Source organism: Plectropomus leopardus, chromosome 9 (assembly GCF_026936395.1).
Source record: "Plectropomus leopardus strain MGB_pleo_1.0 chromosome 9, ASM2693639v1, whole genome shotgun sequence".
Taxonomy (NCBI): domain Eukaryota; kingdom Metazoa; phylum Chordata; class Actinopteri; order Perciformes; family Serranidae; genus Plectropomus; species Plectropomus leopardus.
Window position 1 is genome coordinate 8,113,352 of NC_142184.1, and position 17,745 is coordinate 8,131,096.

At 38.7% G+C, this 17,745-nt stretch overlaps 1 protein-coding gene across 1 annotated transcript in view; it reads right to left on the reverse strand.

Moving 5' to 3' along the window:
* Positions 1-10,886: 10,886 nt before the first annotated feature.
* The window catches only part of spats2 (spermatogenesis associated serine rich 2), a 29,583-nt gene continuing 22,724 nt past the window's right edge, over positions 10,887-17,745 (reverse strand). The window contains exon 13 of the mRNA XM_042491634.2: positions 10,887-16,974. Coding sequence (XP_042347568.1) covers positions 16,720-16,974 — 255 coding nt within the window. The 3' untranslated portion in view covers positions 10,887-16,719. The remainder of the gene's footprint in view (positions 16,975-17,745) is intronic.

Below are 17,745 nucleotides of genomic sequence, written 5' to 3' on the forward strand. Positions count from 1 at the left end.
GTTTCTGCATGCTATTTTATGAGGTATTATAGGGTTTCCAGCAGTTTTTTGGAAATGTCATATTTTGACATTTTTGCCTTACTATAGCCTTGCTTTTTCGGTCATTTTTTCAACATGCTATATTATGATGTCTTTGGCCGTGTTTTCGCAACATCCTTTGCTATGGCATGTTTCTGCATGCTCTTTTATGAGGTTTTTATAGGGTTTCCAGCAGTTTTTTGGAAATGACATATTTTGACATTTTTGCCATACTATAGCCTTGCTTTTTCGGTCATTTTTTCCAACGTGCTTTATTATGATGGTTTTGGCCATGTTTTTGCAACATCCTTTGCTATGGCATGTTTCTGCATGCTGTTTTATGAGGTATTATAGGGTTTCCAGCAGTTATTTGGAAATGTCATATTTTGACATTTTTGCCTTACTATAGCCTTGCTTTTTCTGTCATTTTTTCCAACATGCTATATTATGTTGGTTTTGGCCGTGTTTTTGCAATATCCTTTGCTATGGCATGTTTCTGCATGCTGTTTTATGAGGTTTTATGGGGTTTTCAGCAGTTTTTTTGAAATGTCATATTTTGACATTTTTGCCATACTATAGCCTTGCTTTTTCTGTCATTTTTTCCATCCATCCATCCATTCTCTTCCGCTTATCCGGGGTCGGGTCGCGGGGGCAGCAGCCTAAGCAGCGAAACCCAGACTTCCCTCTCCCCGGCCACTTCATCCAGCTCTTCCCGGGGGACCCCGAGGCGTTCCCAGGCCAGCTGAGAGACGTGTCCTGGGTCTTCCCCGGGGCCTCCTACCGGTGGGACGTGCCCTGAACACCTCACCAGGGAGGCGTCCTGGAGGCATCCTAATTAGATGCCCGAGCCACCTCATCTGGCTCTTCTCAATGCGGAGGAGCAGCGGCTCTACTCCGAGCTCCTCCCGGATGACCGAGCCTCTCACCCTATCTCTAAGGGAGAGCCCAGCCACCCTACGGAGGAAACTCATTTCGGCCGCTTGTACCCGCGATCTTGTTCTTTCGGTCACTACCCAAAGCTCATGACCATAGGTGAGGGTAGGAACGAAGATCGACTAATAAATCGAAGCTTTGCCTTCGCTCAGCTCCCTCTTCACCAAGACAGACCGGTGCAGAGTCCGCATTACTGCAGACGCTGCACTGATCCGCCTGTCGATCTCCCGTTCCATCCTTCCCTCACTCGTGAACAAGACCCCGAGGTACTTAAACTCCTCCACTTGGGGCAGGACTTCATCCCCGATCCGGAGGGGGCACGCCACCCTTTTCCGGCTGAGAACCATGGTCTCGGATTTGGAGGTGCTGATTTTCATTCCAGCCGCTTCACACTCAACTGCGAACCGATCCAGTGAAAGCTGAAGGTCATTTTTTCAACATGCTATATTATGTTGGTTTTGGCCGTGTTTTTGCAACATCCTTTGCTATGGCATGTTTCTGCATGCTCTTTTATGAGGTTTTATGGGGTTTCCAGCAGTTATTTGGAAATGTCATATTTTGGCATTTTTGCCTTACTATAGCCTTGCTTCTTCTGTCATTTTTTCAACATGCTATGTCATGATGTTTTTGGCTTTTTTTGCAATATCCTTTGTTATGGCATGTGTCTGCATGCTCTTTTATGAGGTTTTTATAGGGTTTCCAGCAGTTTTTTGGAAATGACATATTTTGACATTTTTGCCATACTATAGCCTTGCTTTTTCGGTCATTTTTTCCAACGTGCTTTATTATGATGGTTTTGGCCGTGTTTTTGCAACATCCTTTGCTATGGCATGTTTCTGCATGCTGTTTTATGAGGTTTTATGGGGTTTTCAGCAGTTTTTTGGAAATGTCATATTTTGACATTTTTGCCATACTATAGCCTTGCTTTTTTCGGTCATTTTTTCAACATACAATATTATGATGTTTTTGGCCATTTTTGCAACATCCTTTGCTATGGCGTGTTTCTGCATGCTCTTTTATGAGGTATTATAGGGTTTCCAGCAGTTTTTTGGAAATGACATATTTTGACATTTTTGCCTTACTATAGCCTTGCTTTTTCGGTCATTTTTTCAACATGCTATATTACGATGTTTTTGGCTTTTTTTGCAACATCCTTTGCTATGGCATGTTTCTGCATGCTGTTTCATGATGTTTTATGGGGTTTTTTAGCAGTTTTTTGGAAATGACATATTTTGACATTTTTGCCATACTATAGCCTTGCTTTTTCGGTCATTTTTTCAACATGCTATATTATGATGTTTTTAGCTGTTTTTGCAACATCCTTTGCTATGGCATGTTTCTGCATGCTATTTTATGAGGTGTTATAGGGTTTCCAGCAGTTTTTTGGAAATGTCATATTTTGGCATTTTTGCCTTACTATAGCCTTGCTTTTTCGGTCATTTTTTCAACATGCTATATTATGATGTTTTTGGCCATTTTTGCAACATCCTTTGCTATGGCATGACTCGGCAGGCTATTTTACGAGGTGTTATAGGGTTTCCAGCAGTTTTTTGGGAATGACATATTTTGACATTTTTGCCATACTATAGCCTTGCTTTATCGGTCATTTTTTCAACATGCTATATTATGTTGGTTTCGGCCGTGTTTTTGCAACATCCTTTGCTATGGCATGTTTCTACATGCTGTTTTATGAGGTATTATAGGGTTTTCAGCAGTTTTTTGGAAATGACATATTTTGGTATTCTTGCCTTACTATAGCCTTGCTTTTTTCGGTCATTTTTTGAACATACAATATTATGATGTTTTTGGCTTTTTTTTGCAACATCCTTTGCTATGGCTTGTTTCTGCATGCTGTTTTATGAGGTATTATAGGGTTTCCAGCAGTTTTTTGGAAATGTCATATTTTGACATTTTTGCCATACTATAGCCTTGCTTTTTCTGTCATTTTTTCAACATGCTATATTATGATGTCTTTGGCCGTGTTTTCGCAACATCCTTTGCTATGGCATGTTTCTGCACGCTCTTTTATGAGGTTTTTATAGGGTTTCCAGCAGTTTTTTGGAAATGTCATATTTTGACATTTTTGCCATACTATAGCCTTGCTTTTTTGGTCATTTTTTCCATCCATCCATCCATTCTCTTCCGCTTATCCGGGGTCGGGTCGCGGGGGCAGCAGCCTAAGCAGCGAAACCCAGACTTCCCTCTCCCCGGCCACTTCATCCAGCTCTTCCCGGGGGACCGCGAGGCGTTCCCAGGCCAGCTGAGAGACGTAGTCTCTCCAGCGTGTCCTGGGTCTTCTCCGGGGCCTCCTACCGGTGGGACGTGCCCTGAACACCTCACCAGGGAGGCGTCCTGGAGGCATCCTAATTAGATGCCCGAGCCACCTCATCTGGCTCTTCTCAATGCGGAGGAGCAGCGGCTCTACTCCGAGCTCCTCCCGGATGACCGAGCCTCTCACCCTATCTCTAAGGGAGAGCCCAGCCACCCTACGGAGGAAACTCATTTCGGCCGCTTGTACCCACGATCTTGTTTTTTCGGTCACTACCCAAAGCTCATGACCATAGGTGAGGGTAGGAACGAAGATCGACTGGTAAATCGAAAGCTTTGCCTTTCGGCTCAGCTCCCTCTTCACCAAGACAGACCGGTGCAGAGTCCGCATTACTGCAGACGTCGCACCGATCCGCCTGTCGATCTCCCGTTCCATCCTTCCCTCACTCGTGAACAAGACCCCGAGGTACTTAAACTCCTCCACTTGGGGCAGGACTTCATCCCCGATCCGGAGGGGGCACGCCACCCTTTTCCGGCTGAGAACCATGGTCTCGGATTTGGAGGTGCTGATTTTCATTCCAGCCGCTTCACACTCAACTGCGAACCGATCCAGTGAAAGCTGAAGGTCATTTTTTCAACATGCTATATTATGTTGGTTTTGGCCGTGGTTTTGCAACATCCTTTGCTATGGCATGTTTCTGCATGCTCTTTTATGAGGTTTTATGGGGTTTCCAGCAGTTATTTGGAAATGTCATATTTTGGCATTTTTGCTATACTATAGCCTTGCTTCTTCTGTCATTTTTTCAACATGCTATGTCATGATGTTTTTGGCTTTTTTTGCAATATCCTTTGTTATGGCATGTGTCTGCATGCTCTTTTATGAGGTATTATAGGGTTTCCAGCAGTTTTTTGGAAATGTCATATTTTGACATTTTTGCCTTACTATAGCCTTGCTTTTTCGGTCATTTTTTCAACATGCTATATTATGTTGGTTTTGGCCGTGCTTTCGCAACATCCTTTGCTATGGCATGTTTCTGCATGCTGTTTTATGAGGTTTTATGGGGTTTTCAGCAGTTTTTTGGAAATGTCATATTTTGGCATTTTTGCCTTATTATAGCCTTGCTTCTTCTGTCATTTTTTCAACATGCTATGTTATGATGTTTTTGGCCATTTTTGCAACATCCTTTGCTATGGCGTGTTTCTGCATGCTCTTTTATGAGGTTTTATGGGGTTTTCAGCAGTTTTTTGGAAATGTCATATTTTGACATTTTTGCCATACTATAGCCTTGCTTTTTTCGGTCATTTTTTCAACATACAATATTATGATGTTTTTGGCTTTTTTTTGCAACATCCTTTGCTATGGCATGTTTCTGCATGCTATTTTATGAGGTGTTATAGGGTTTCCAGCAGTTTTTTGGAAATGACATATTTTGACATTTTTGCCATACTATAGCCTTGCTTTTTCGGTCATTTTTTCAACATGCTATATTATGTTGGTTTTGGCCGTGTTTTTGCAACATCCTTTGCTATGGCATGTTTCTTCATGCTCTTTTATGAGGTTTTATGGGGTTTTCAGCAGTTTTTTGGAAATGTCATATTTTGGCATTTTTGCCTTACTATAGCCTTGCTTTTTCGGTCATTTTTTCAACATGCTATATTATGATGTTTTTGGCCATTTTTGCAACATCCTTTGCTATGGCATGACTCGGCGGACTATTTTACGAGGTTTTATAGGGTTTCCAGCAGTTTTTTGGGAATGACATATTTTGACATTTTTGCCTTACTATAGCCTTGCTTTTTCGGTCATTTTTTCAACATGCAATATTATGATGTTTTTGGCCATGTTTGCAACATCCTTTGCTATGGCATGACTCAGCAGGCTATTTTACGATGTTTTATAGGGTTTCCAGCAGTTTTTAGGGAATGACATATTTTGACATTTTTGCCATACTATAGCCTTGCTTTTGGTCATTTTTTCAACATACTATATTATGTTGGTTTTGGACGTATTTTTGCAACATCCTTTGCTATGGCATGTTTCTGCATGCTGTTTTATGAGGTTTTATGGGGTTTCCAGCAGTTTTTTGGAAATGACATATTTTGGCATTTTTGCCTTACTATAGCCTTGCTTTTTTCGGTCATTTTTTCAACATACAATATTATGATGTTTTTGGCTTTTTTTTGCAACATCCTTTGCTATGGCATGTTTCTGCATGCTGTTTTATGAGGTATTATAGGGTTTCCAGCAGTTTTTTGGAAATGACATATTTTGACATTTTTGCCTTACTATAGCCTTGCTTTTTCGGTCATTTTTTCAACATGCAATATTATGATGTTTTTGGCCATGTTTGCAACATCCTTTGCTATGGCATGACTCGGCAGGCTATTTTACGAGGTTTTATAGGGTTTCCAGCAGTTATTTGGGAATGACATATTTTGACATTTTTGCCATACCATAGCCTTGCTTTTTTGGTCATTTTTTCAACATGCTATATTACGATGTTTTTGGCCATTTTTGCAACATCCTTTGCTATGGCATGTTTCTGCATGCTGTTTCATGAGGTTTTATGGGGTTTTCAGCAGTTTTTTGGAAATGACATATTTTGACATTTTTGCCATACTATAGCCTTGCTTTTTCGGTCATTTTTTCAACATGCTATATTATGATGTTTTTGGCCATTTTTGCAACATCCTTTGCTATGGCATGACTCGGCGGACTATTTTACGAGGTTTTATAGGGTTTTCAGCAGTTTTTTGGGAATGACATATTTTGACATTTTTGCCTTACTATAGCCTTGCTTTTTCGGTCATTTTTTCAACATGCTATATTATGATGTTTTTGGCCATGTTTGCAACATCCTTTGCTATGGCATGACTCAGCAGGCTATTTTACGAGGTTTTATAGGGTTTCCAGCAGTTTTTAGGGAATGACATATTTTGACATTTTTGCCATACTATAGCCTTGCTTTTTCGGTCATTTTTTCCAACATGCTATATTATGTTGGTTTTGGCCGTGTTTTTGCAACATCCTTTGCTATGGCATGTTTCTGCATGCTGTTTTATGAGGTTTTATGGGGCGTGCCCTGAACACCTCACCAGGGAGGCGTCCTGGAGGCATCCTAATTAGATGCCCGAGCCACCTCATCTGGCTCTTCTCAATGCGGAGGAGCAGCGGCTCTACTCCGAGCTCCTCCCGGATGACCGAGCCTCTCACCCTATCTCTAAGGGAGAGCCCAGCCACCCTACGGAGGAAACTCATGCTATGTCATGATGTTTTTGGCTTTTTTTGCAATATCCTTTGTTATGGCATGTGTCTGCATGCTCTTTTATGAGGTATTATAGGGTTTCCAGCAGTTTTTTGGAAATGTCATATTTTGACATTTTTGCCTTACTATAGCCTTGCTTTTTCGGTCATTTTTTCAACATGCTATATTATGTTGGTTTTGGCCGTGTTTTTGCAACATCCTTTGCTATGGCATGTTTCTGCATGCTGTTTTATGAGGTTTTATGGGGTTTTCAGCAGTTATTTGGAAATGTCATATTTTGACATTTTTGCCATACTATAGCCTTGCTTTTTTCGGTCATTTTTTCAACATACAATATTATGATGTTTTTGGCTTTTTTTTGCAACATCCTTTGCTATGGCTTGTTTCTGCATGCTGTTTTATGAGGTATTATAGGGTTTCCAGCAGTTTTTTGGAAATGACATATTTTGACATTTTTGCCTTACTATAGCCTTGCTTTTTCGGTCATTTTTTCAACATGTTATATTACGATGTTTTTGGCTTTTTTTGCAACATCCTTTGCTATGGCATGTTTCTGCATGCTGTTTCATGATGTTTTATGGGGTTTTCAGCAGTTTTTTGGAAATGACATATTTTGACATTTTTGCCATACTATAGCCTTGCTTTTTCGGTTATTTTTTCAACATGCTATATTATGATGTTTTTAGCTGTTTTTGCAACATCCTTTGCTATGGCATGTTTCTGCATGCTATTTTATGAGGTGTTATAGGGTTTCCAGCAGTTTTTTGGAAATGTCATATTTTGGCATTTTTGCCATACTATAGCCTTGCTTTTTTGGTCATTTTTTCAACATGCTATATTATGATGTCTTTGGCCGTGTTTTCGCAACATCCTTTGCTATGGCATGACTCAGCAGGCTATTTTACGAGGTGTTATAGGGTTTCCAGCAGTTTTTTGGAAATGACATATTTTGACATTTTTGCCTTACTATAGCCTTGCTTTATCGGTCATTTTTTCAACATGCTATATTATGTTGGTTTCGGCCGTGTTTTTGCAACATCCTTTGCTATGGCATGTTTCTACATGCTGTTTTATGAGGTATTATAGGGTTTTCAGCAGTTTTTTGGAAATGACATATTTTGGTATTCTTGCCTTACTATAGCCTTGCTTTTTTCGGTCATTTTTTGAACATACAATATTATGATGTTTTTGGCTTTTTTTTGCAACATCCTTTGCTATGGCTTGTTTCTGCATGCTGTTTTATGAGGTATTATAGGGTTTCCAGCAGTTTTTTGGAAATGACATATTTTGACATTTTTGCCATACTATAGCCTTGCTTTTTCGGTCATTTTTTCAACATGCTATATTATGATGTCTTTGGCCGTGTTTTCGCAACATCCTTTGCTATGGCATGTTTCTGCATGCTCTTTTATGAGGTTTTTATAGGGTTTCCAGCAGTTTTTTGGAAATGACATATTTTGACATTTTTGCCATACTATAGCCTTGCTTTTTCGGTCATTTTTTCCAACGTGCTTTATTATGATGGTTTTGGCCGTGTTTTTGCAACATCCTTTGCTATGGCATGTTTCTGCATGCTGTTTTATGAGGTATTACAGGGTTTCCAGCAGTTATTTGGAAATGTCATATTTTGACATTTTTGCCTTACTATAGCCTTGCTTTTTCTGTCATTTTTTCCAACATGCTATATTATGTTGGTTTTGGCCGTGTTTTTGCAATATCCTTTGCTATGGCTTGTTTCTGCATGCTGTTTTATGAGGTATTATAGGGTTTCCAGCAGTTTTTTGGAAATGTCATATTTTGACATTTTTGCCATACTATAGCCTTGCTTTTTCGGTCATTTTTTCAACATGCTATATTATGTTGGTTTTGGCCGTGTTTTTGCAACATCCTTTGCTATGGCATGTTTCTGCATGCTGTTTTATGAGGTTTTATGGGGTTTTCAGCAGTTTTTTGGAAATGTCATATTTTGGCATTTTTGCCTTATTATAGCCTTGCTTCTTCTGTCATTTTTTCAAGATGCTATGTTATGATGTTTTTGGCCATTTTTGCAACATCCTTTGCTATGGCGTGTTTCTGCATGCTCTTTTATGAGGTTTTATGGGGTTTTCAGCAGTTTTTTGGAAATGACATATTTTGACATTTTTGCCTTACTATAGCCTTGCTTTTTCGGTCATTTTTTCCAACATGCTATATTATGTTGGTTTTGGCCGTGTTTTTGCAACATCCTTTGCTATGGCATGTTTCTGCATGCTATTTTACGAGGTGTTATAGGGTTTCCAGCAGTTTTTTGGGAATGACATATTTTGACATTTTTGCCATACTATAGCCTTGCTTTTTCAAGGCAAAAATGTCAAAATATGTCATTTCCAAAAAATTGCTGAAAACTCCATAAAACCTCATAAGATAGCATGCAGAAACACGCCATATCAAAGGATGTTGCAAAAATGGCCAAAAACATCATAATATAGCATGTTGAAAAATTGACCAAAAAAGCAAGGCTATAGTATGGCAAAAATGTCAAAATATAACATTTCCAAAAAACTACTGAAACTATAAACCTCACATGCAAAATATGGCATAACATAGCATGTTGTGGCAAAATGTCAAAATATGTCATTTCCAGAAAACTGCTGGAAACCCTATAACACCTCATACAATAGCATGCCGGGTCATGCCATAGCAAAGGATTTTGCAAAATTGGCTAAAAACATCATAATATAGCATGTTGAAAAAATGAACGAAAAAGCAAGGCTATAGTATGGCAAAAATGTCAAAATATGTCATTTCCAAAAAACTGCTGAAAACCCCATAAAACCTCATAAAATAGCATGCCGAGACATGCTATCGCAAAGGATTTTGCAAAAACGGCACAAAACACCATATGCCGTGTCTCGGGATGCTATTTTATGATTTTTTTTATGGGGTTCTAAGCAGTTTTTTGGAAATGTTGTATTTAATCATTTTTGCCACACTATTGCCTTGCTTTGTTGGTCAGTTTTGTATAATGCAAATGTAAATTCTTTATTGTGCGTGTATTTGTGAACGTTGAGGGGTGGGAGGGGGGCTGATTGTTCTTGATTCAGTAGGGTGGGATACGGGTATAATAATGTTTGTAAACATCTTATGAAGTGATGTTTTGTATTTTATTTAATCAAACTGTCATTTATGTATTTATGTATTCCTCGAACCTGCTCAGGGAATACAGGCAGGAAACAGCAGCTCTGCTAAAACCTGGTTCAATGCATCGCTCCTTGTTCTATATAAAGTTCATGTTTTATTGCACGCTGTCCCTGTCTAAATAAAATTACTTTACATGACGTTTTTGTGCCATTTTGTGCCATTTTTGACAACAGACAATACTATGATGTTTTTGTGGCATTTTTCATAACATACTATAACGTTTTTGTTCGTATCTCTGTTAAACGTTTAAACAATGCTGCCTGAGGAATTATTTGCTTTTATAGTGTTATATTGTTTACATTACTAGATGTGTGTCAAATGTTTTTATGACTCAGTGTGTGAAATATGTAATATACATGTAGTGTAACTGGGATTATGTGCAATAGTACATCTGTTTTTATTATAACAGTTATGTTTTTAATGTTAATGGTGTGTTTATTGTTTTTAACGTAAGTGTTGAGGCATTATCTGTGCAGCACTGAGTCCAAGACAAATATAAAGAATATCGAATCATTTTGTATCGTTCTTTTGTATGACGTTTTAGTTACAGATTTGAGGACATACTACACTATGACTTTTTTTAACATTGTTGTCGAAATACTATACTATGACGTTTTTATGACATTTTTGATGACATAATATACTATGACTTAAAACACATGTCTGAATACACTGTATACTTCAACATTTTTATGTCATTTTGGGTAATTTTTGACAACATACTATACTATTACGTTTTGGGTCATTTTTTGATGACATACTATACTATGATGTTTTCATTTCATTTCATTTCCAATACCTTTTTGTGGAATTGTACTTTACTATGATGTTTTTGTTACATTTTGACAGTGTAATATACTATGACATTTTTGAATAAATATTATACTTTGATGTTCTTGTGGCATTTTTGATGAAAAACAATACCATGACCTTTGTTTGACATTTGTGATGACATACCATACTATGACCTTTTGGTGGCATTTTTAACGACATACTATACTACAATCTTTTTATCGTATTTTTGACAAACTACTACAGTATGACGTTTTCATCACTCATATCCTGTGTTCGCTTACTTTGTTAAATTTGCTGACGCTGTAAAACCTCACTGTCACCTCAGTTTCAGCTCCTGGTTTGCATGCAGTCTGATGGATAGAAACCACCTTTGTTTGTCAGTATACCTACAAAAAAAACAAACAAACAAAAAAAACCTGAACATAGTCAGTATTGCAAACTGTTTATTCGTAGTAAATGAAAAGTGTGCAATTCAGTGAGAGGGGAGAATGAGAGGAGAGGGGTGTCAGGGACGGTTGATGTCTTTGGTCCATACTCTGGTGGAGGGGATGTCAATGAATTGGTGGGAGACGAGAAAAGGCACTTGAGTTTACAGTTGTCTCAGAAAGTTGTCTTGAGAAGAAGGACACAAGGTCTACTGGAAGAATGAATGAACTAGACGTTTTCACCTCCATTATGCCTAATATGAATATCACATACAAAATGCCCCATGTGAGCACAAAAATCATATAGCTACATATATGTATATACAGTAAGGAAACAGAAAAAAAGAAGGTGAAGTAGAAGAAAAGGTGAACCGTTGGATTTATCCCCTTTGGAATTCTTACAGGCCGAGGGAAAAAAAAAAGGCAGCAACTTTAAAACTGGACGAATTTTTTTCTTTGGCGATAAACTAATATTCCTACAGTTTGGAATGTAAAACAAAAAAGTGGTCAAAACGAAGCAGACAAAATCGACCCACTTAGAGTGCCTCTAACATTAGAAATGAGCCGGAAAAAAAACTGATTCATCATCTGTCCTGCAGCCCCAAAGACGTCAGTCAATAAAAGTCTTCATAACCACCCTGAAAAGAATTAAATGAATAGTTTTTAGGAAATACGTTTTTCCTTTTTCTTACCGAGAGTTAGATGAGAAGACTGACAGCCCGAAGAACTTATTTTAGTCTAAAGACTGGAAACAGCAAACAGCTCCCCTCGCTTTGTCCAAAGGGCACAAAACGTCTACCAGCACGTCTTAAGTTCACTGACTTTTTTTAAAAAAAATCTTTTAATACGTACAAAACCAAAACTGTGAAAAATATTTTTTTATGTTTAATGGGAATTATGTGCTGAACTATTTCTTGGCTCTCATCAGTTGCCAGGCAGAGGGCATGCAGGAAGGTGGAGCTCAAGCATCAAGCCCCACACACATCCAGTACGTTATCTGTGGGAATTTTAAAGCTCGTCATTGTCCTTCATATTTAAACTTTCTGCATTTACAAAACCCCAAACTGTGAGATTTTGTCATATTCTTTTTGAATTTACACAATGTTATGTAGAGAACTTTGAGGCAAAAAAGAGGATACTCTGAGGGGTTACTGATTGCAAGCAAGAAATAAAACCTCTTGTAAACGGTCAAAAGACTTTCATTTTTACACGGTTTTAGACTGAGTAAACACATGAGAAAAACCTGATAATTACTGAACTTTAGTAGTGCTGGTAGGTGTATGTTTTAACATAAGGCTGGGAGACGAAGCGGTTTCCTAGTCTAGTTCAAGACGGATTTTGGAAGTGCCCACCTCTCCCATACTCTGCCTCTGATTCCTCACACAGCAAGACACTGAACTCTAGTGGATGAAGGCTGAAAAAACTGCATAAATTACGAGCAACAACAACTTTGAGGGATCCTTTCAAGTCCTGGTCGAGCCTGAGCCATGGCTTGTTGTTGCTTTAAAAATAGAGGTGGACAAAGCTTCGCAAAAATAGAACCTGGGCCAAACATGAAATGCGTCCCATACGCTTCACAGGTGAGGATATCTTCAATGAGAAAAACAAATTAAAACAATCCAATGTTTGCTTGCTCGCTCCTTTTTAAACGGTTCAGTCGGGAAGAGGTGTTACCCTACGACTCTCACCCTGAACCCAACTAATGTCACCTCTTATGCCTACACGTAACCTACCGAAACCTAAAAAAACAAACAAACATTCAGGACAGTCTAAATCTGAGTTCCTTAATCTGGGGTAGGGTGGTGAGGCGCATATTTGCCAAAACGGTTAGTCTCCATTATTGAAATTAGGGATGCACAATTATATCGGAACATCATCTGTATCGGCAGATAATGGCTTTAAAATTTAATATCAGACATGCTGTTTCTGCCAATATGCCAACCCGATATTTTATTTTTATTACCAAAGTGAATATTTACAAAACATCAGCCTTAAGTTGGAGCATTTTTCTTATTTTGCACAGTGAATGAATATTACATTAAAGGCATTGCATCTAATGTCTCCATTTGGTGGGCCATCAGGATGAGAGTATTTATAATATAATAATTCCACCACAAAAGAGACTTGATCATGAAAATTAGGGTTGAGACAAAAAGCGGATATATCAATATCTGTAATCAGCCAGATTAGTTGTTATATATTGGCATGTTGCATATCTGCAAAAAAATCCAATATTGTGCATCCCTAATTAAAATCTACCCTGTAAAACCAAAAAAATACAAATGGAGACCTTTTCAGTAGCATAAATTGAGCTTAACCAAGTATGTTTTCTACCCATAATGATCTCATTACTGCCCACTGAGGTCAGATAATACCAACTGCAAATATTGCTGATGAGAACCACAGGTGTAGGTTTTTTTTCCCAGCAACCACAGGGGGCATCAACGAGCCCTAAAAATGCTCTAAAGTGACACAAAAAATAGATTTACCCCTTTTCAAAAGTGTTTTCAGACTGTAAGACAGAGAAAAAAATGTATTTCCCAAAATTGAAACTATTCATTTTAGTCAAAAGAAACAACTGATGTGTAATGACACATTAACCAAATACTGCAAACAAGTTAACTCTCTCTCCACAATATTAACTAATATAATAACTGAAGAAAAGACTTTTTACGAATCTCAAATAAGAGGAAAAATCTCTCTATGATCAGAAAACCCACGAGGAAACAAAAATGGGGAAAGAGAATGTATTATAAATTCATTTTTTCCAAAAGTCCGCTCAAAGGAAGACGACATATTATGAAGAAAATGCAGCAATTATGTAACAACCAGTCTTACTCTACAGCCTCGCAGCTCCACATACTGTATGTACATAACAAGAAGAGACGAGGAATCACAGAGGGGTCCCTGTCCCTTTAAATAAGAGCCCAAATGGTTTGAAAACAGGCCGTGTCAAAACATCAGCAATGAGGTAATCACCAGCTTTTTCTTCACAAGCTGTGGACACTACGATGACCCCGACAACAAACAGCCTTAAAGCGTCGACTTGGCAGCCGTACAAAAAGAAAGTCTGTGAAATCAACGCAACCTTCCAACGCATTCATCAGTTTGATCAGTTTTACTTTCACAGACGGGACAGAGTGAATTTAAAAAAAGGGGAAGAAAAGATCTAATTCTCATACATGTATTTATAAATCGCACGTCCGCTCTACAAGTACCGTCTATTAAGAAAGCCGTCGCGATGCAGACATCCGTGTCTCTAGAAAGGCAAATGTGAAGTCCTTCTGTGACTAAAGGCAAGCAAGTCATTAATATGCCGTCTGTGTGCATATAACAACAACACAACACAAAGAAGAAAATCCATCCGAATAAATGTCAAGGACTAAATATAGAACAGCATGTGGACAGTTTCCTTTGTCGTGAGTTTCAACATATCATTAAACAGTATTCTACAAAAGGTAATGAGCCCTCTCTTTGTTATAAAATAATGGACAGCGAGCCAGCGACAGCACACATGATGAGTGTTGGCCAGTGGGAGGGCGATACATCACTGCCTTAGGCAATATTTCAAGGAAAAAGATGGACGTTTTGGGAAATGCTCTTTCTTGCAGAGACTTACATGAGAACATTGACACCTTTGTCATGTCTGTGTGGTAAATATAAAACTACAGCCACCAGCTGATTAGCTCACCATAGCATAAAGACTGGAAACAAGCTGGACAGCTCGCTTTGCTCTGAATGGTAAATAAAGCTTTTGTATGAAATAAACAAACAAGATAGAAAATGTTAATAAATGAACTTTGGAGATGCTGGGAGGAGTGGAGAGGAATCAAAGCTGTCTTAAAAACTTCCAGTTTTTGTGCTAAGATGATCTGCTGCTGGTTAGGAAGGGGAATTGAGAGCTGGTTATAGTTGAGAACCGACTCCAAATTTTCCGAATCATCAGAATAGTATGACTTCAAACGTTTCAATTTTCATCAGTATTTTGACAAACCTGCATCGCAAAACAATGACGTCAAACAAGTGGCAGTCATGACTCAGAGGACGAAACTGCCCAAAGCGTGACTTCACTTCACACAAAAAAAAAGACGACAGTGCTGATTGATTGTAATGTCTGTAAACAATCACTTCAAGTTTCTGGAAACAACAGCACTGTGCGTAAACGTCTGTCTACACTACATGGGCTTAAATTCCAGGAATGCCACGTAAATACTGTTTTATGCACAAGTGCCACTGCTTTTCAACCGAGCAGCACGTCAGTTAATGAGAGTAAATATGCTTAGATGACATCAGTGCCACGCAGGAGGGCTTAGATTTTTTCTTGAATTAAAAAAACCTAAAAAAAAAAAAAAAAAGAAAAAGGCCGTCCAAAAAATTCTCTCATTTCATCGATTTAACGGTCCTGACGCACCGAGCCCACAATCTGCCGTCGGTGAGTGACTGACTGCCGCCCTACTGCAGTGTGTCATTTATCTTGTCGTTTTGTTATTTATGTATTTGTTTTTCAGCTGATTCAGCATGTTGAATCGACATTGAAGCCCGGCAGTAAATGAAATCACTAATTGGCCCTTCAGCTCGGCGCACGAGAAGAGAATCCAGGAATGTAAACAAAGAGCTAAAGTCAGGTGGGAGTGAGCTGGAAACCAGCGTGTCATAAAAGGCGATTTTTCTTCAGCCATTGAGCTCTTTAACAGAAATATTCCCTGATGGGTTGGCGCAGGGTAAATATGCTTTGTTGTCATGAGCTTTTTGGCTGAGACACAGCGACGTAAAGCGACGCAACGGTCGGCTTTTGTTGTTGCCAGATTTGATGTCAGTTTGGTGTGCTAAAGGGGAAGAAAAACGAGCGAAGAAAGAGTGAATGAATGTAACCGTTGCATGGTGCTGAAAATCTGCATAGGCCTAGTTTTTTCCACAAAGTTGATCAGAATTCAATATGGGAATCGATAAAGAATCGGACAGATAAGCAGAATTGCTAACAGCAATGAAATTGTATCAATTTCCATCACGGCTGCTTCATATTTAGTGCACAGACACAAGCTTGGAGACAATCTTCTTTTCCAACTCTGCAAGAAACAGAAGGAGCTATTTCTCAAATGTCAAACTATTTCTTTAAGAGGGCAACTTCTGTGTTCACAGATACTCTCAAACACATCTACGTCCTAGTGTTAACATGTTCCCTATGGTTTGTAGCAGCCATATGAAAAGCTCTGGATTACAGGTTGATATGTTTTTTTACCTTCTTGTAAAGATTAACGATAGTCTGTAGTGTTGATTGTAAGTCTACTCTCCTGATAACAAAAACCTCTGTTACTGCTAGAACTACTTTTGCACTTTCACTACGCTTTTCCACAGTGAAGGCATTGAAATGGTTCTGGGAGACGAGAAAAAAAAAAAAAAAAGGATCTGAGGTGCACATCAGAGAGCTGACATAAGCCACAGCAAAAATAGAAATAGTACTAAGAGTTCAACTTCAATAGTGCACAAATTTTTGCAGGAAATCGTGTCAGTCTCCGACAGACAGCTTAACTGCGAAAAATAATGGCATAGACTGACGATAGCATAGCGATGAGATCTCTCAAAGGGGGCCTAAAGATAGAAGCTGTTACTTCAACAGGATGGAAAAGGAAGAGCGATGACAGAACAGTGAGAGCTTTTCAAGTTTGAAGGATGAATGGATTGATGTAGAGAGGTGGCACTACAGCTCAACTGACGGAAATATGTAAACTTGTATTCTATTCTTCATTGAGAGGAGTTAGTACGGGGGAGGATGTGGAGGGGAGGGGAGTGCGAGGATTAGGAGATGGGTTTGATTAAGTACGGGATTTCCAATGTCAAGGGCAGTGCGTCCGCGGAAGCCTTTGAGGCAGCCCGTTGTGAGACGGTCGCTCTTGGTTGTAGGAGGACGTGGAAGGATGGTGGGGACCTCTCGAGCTGTGCGAGTGCTGCGAGGGACCAGAAGAGCCACCGTCGCCCTGGTAGCGGTGGTTGGCGCGACCAGCGTTCCTGTCATGGTAGGAGCCACCATTATACCTCTGACCCGAGTGATAGCCTTGTCCCTGGAAGGTACGCCTGTTGCCTTGGAAAATCTGAGAGGAGCATTAAATGCCAGAGAATTATCTATTTACTCTTTCTATCTTATTAAATCAGGTTTAGAACATTAAAACGATGCACACAAGATATGATATGAAGATATTAACAACACATCACAAACCATCAACATGTCAAAAACAGATGCCACAAAACGAGTAAAAAAAAAACCAGTCACAATCACCAGTCTTCCACACATGGTCATGGTAAGAGTCAAACATTATATTTCTTTCAGTTCAATTCTTTTTTTCTTATCAATTTCTTAACTCATCAAGTATTTTTGTTTGAGGGCACATTGTTAACAATAAGGACTTTTTTTTTTTAGAGTTGTCCGAAACATCACCAAATGTGGACAAAAAAATATGTTTTCGATACCTGTTTTACAGAAGCGACAGTTTGAACCCTCTTCCATCCCCCAAATAAAAGCATTTTTCTCGAGGGTTAGATTTTGTATAGAACTGTATGTTGAAAGTACTGTGATTAGTATCTATAACAGACTTACAAGTTAGATTATACACTTGTCTCAATGGTAAAGGGGTATCAAATATCCCCTCCCAGTAAGACTGAAATTTATCTGGATCATCATTCAAATATGCCCTCAAGAAAAATTTGCACATAAAAGAATTTGTATCTTTTTCCCTTTAAGCCACGGGCAATTTTTTATCAAAGGTTTACGCACCAACATTTTTCTTCCAGTATCTTTCACTTTTTTACTAACTGATGGTATCTAAATTAATGGCTATTAATACAAAAGGAAATGAGGTTTTCAA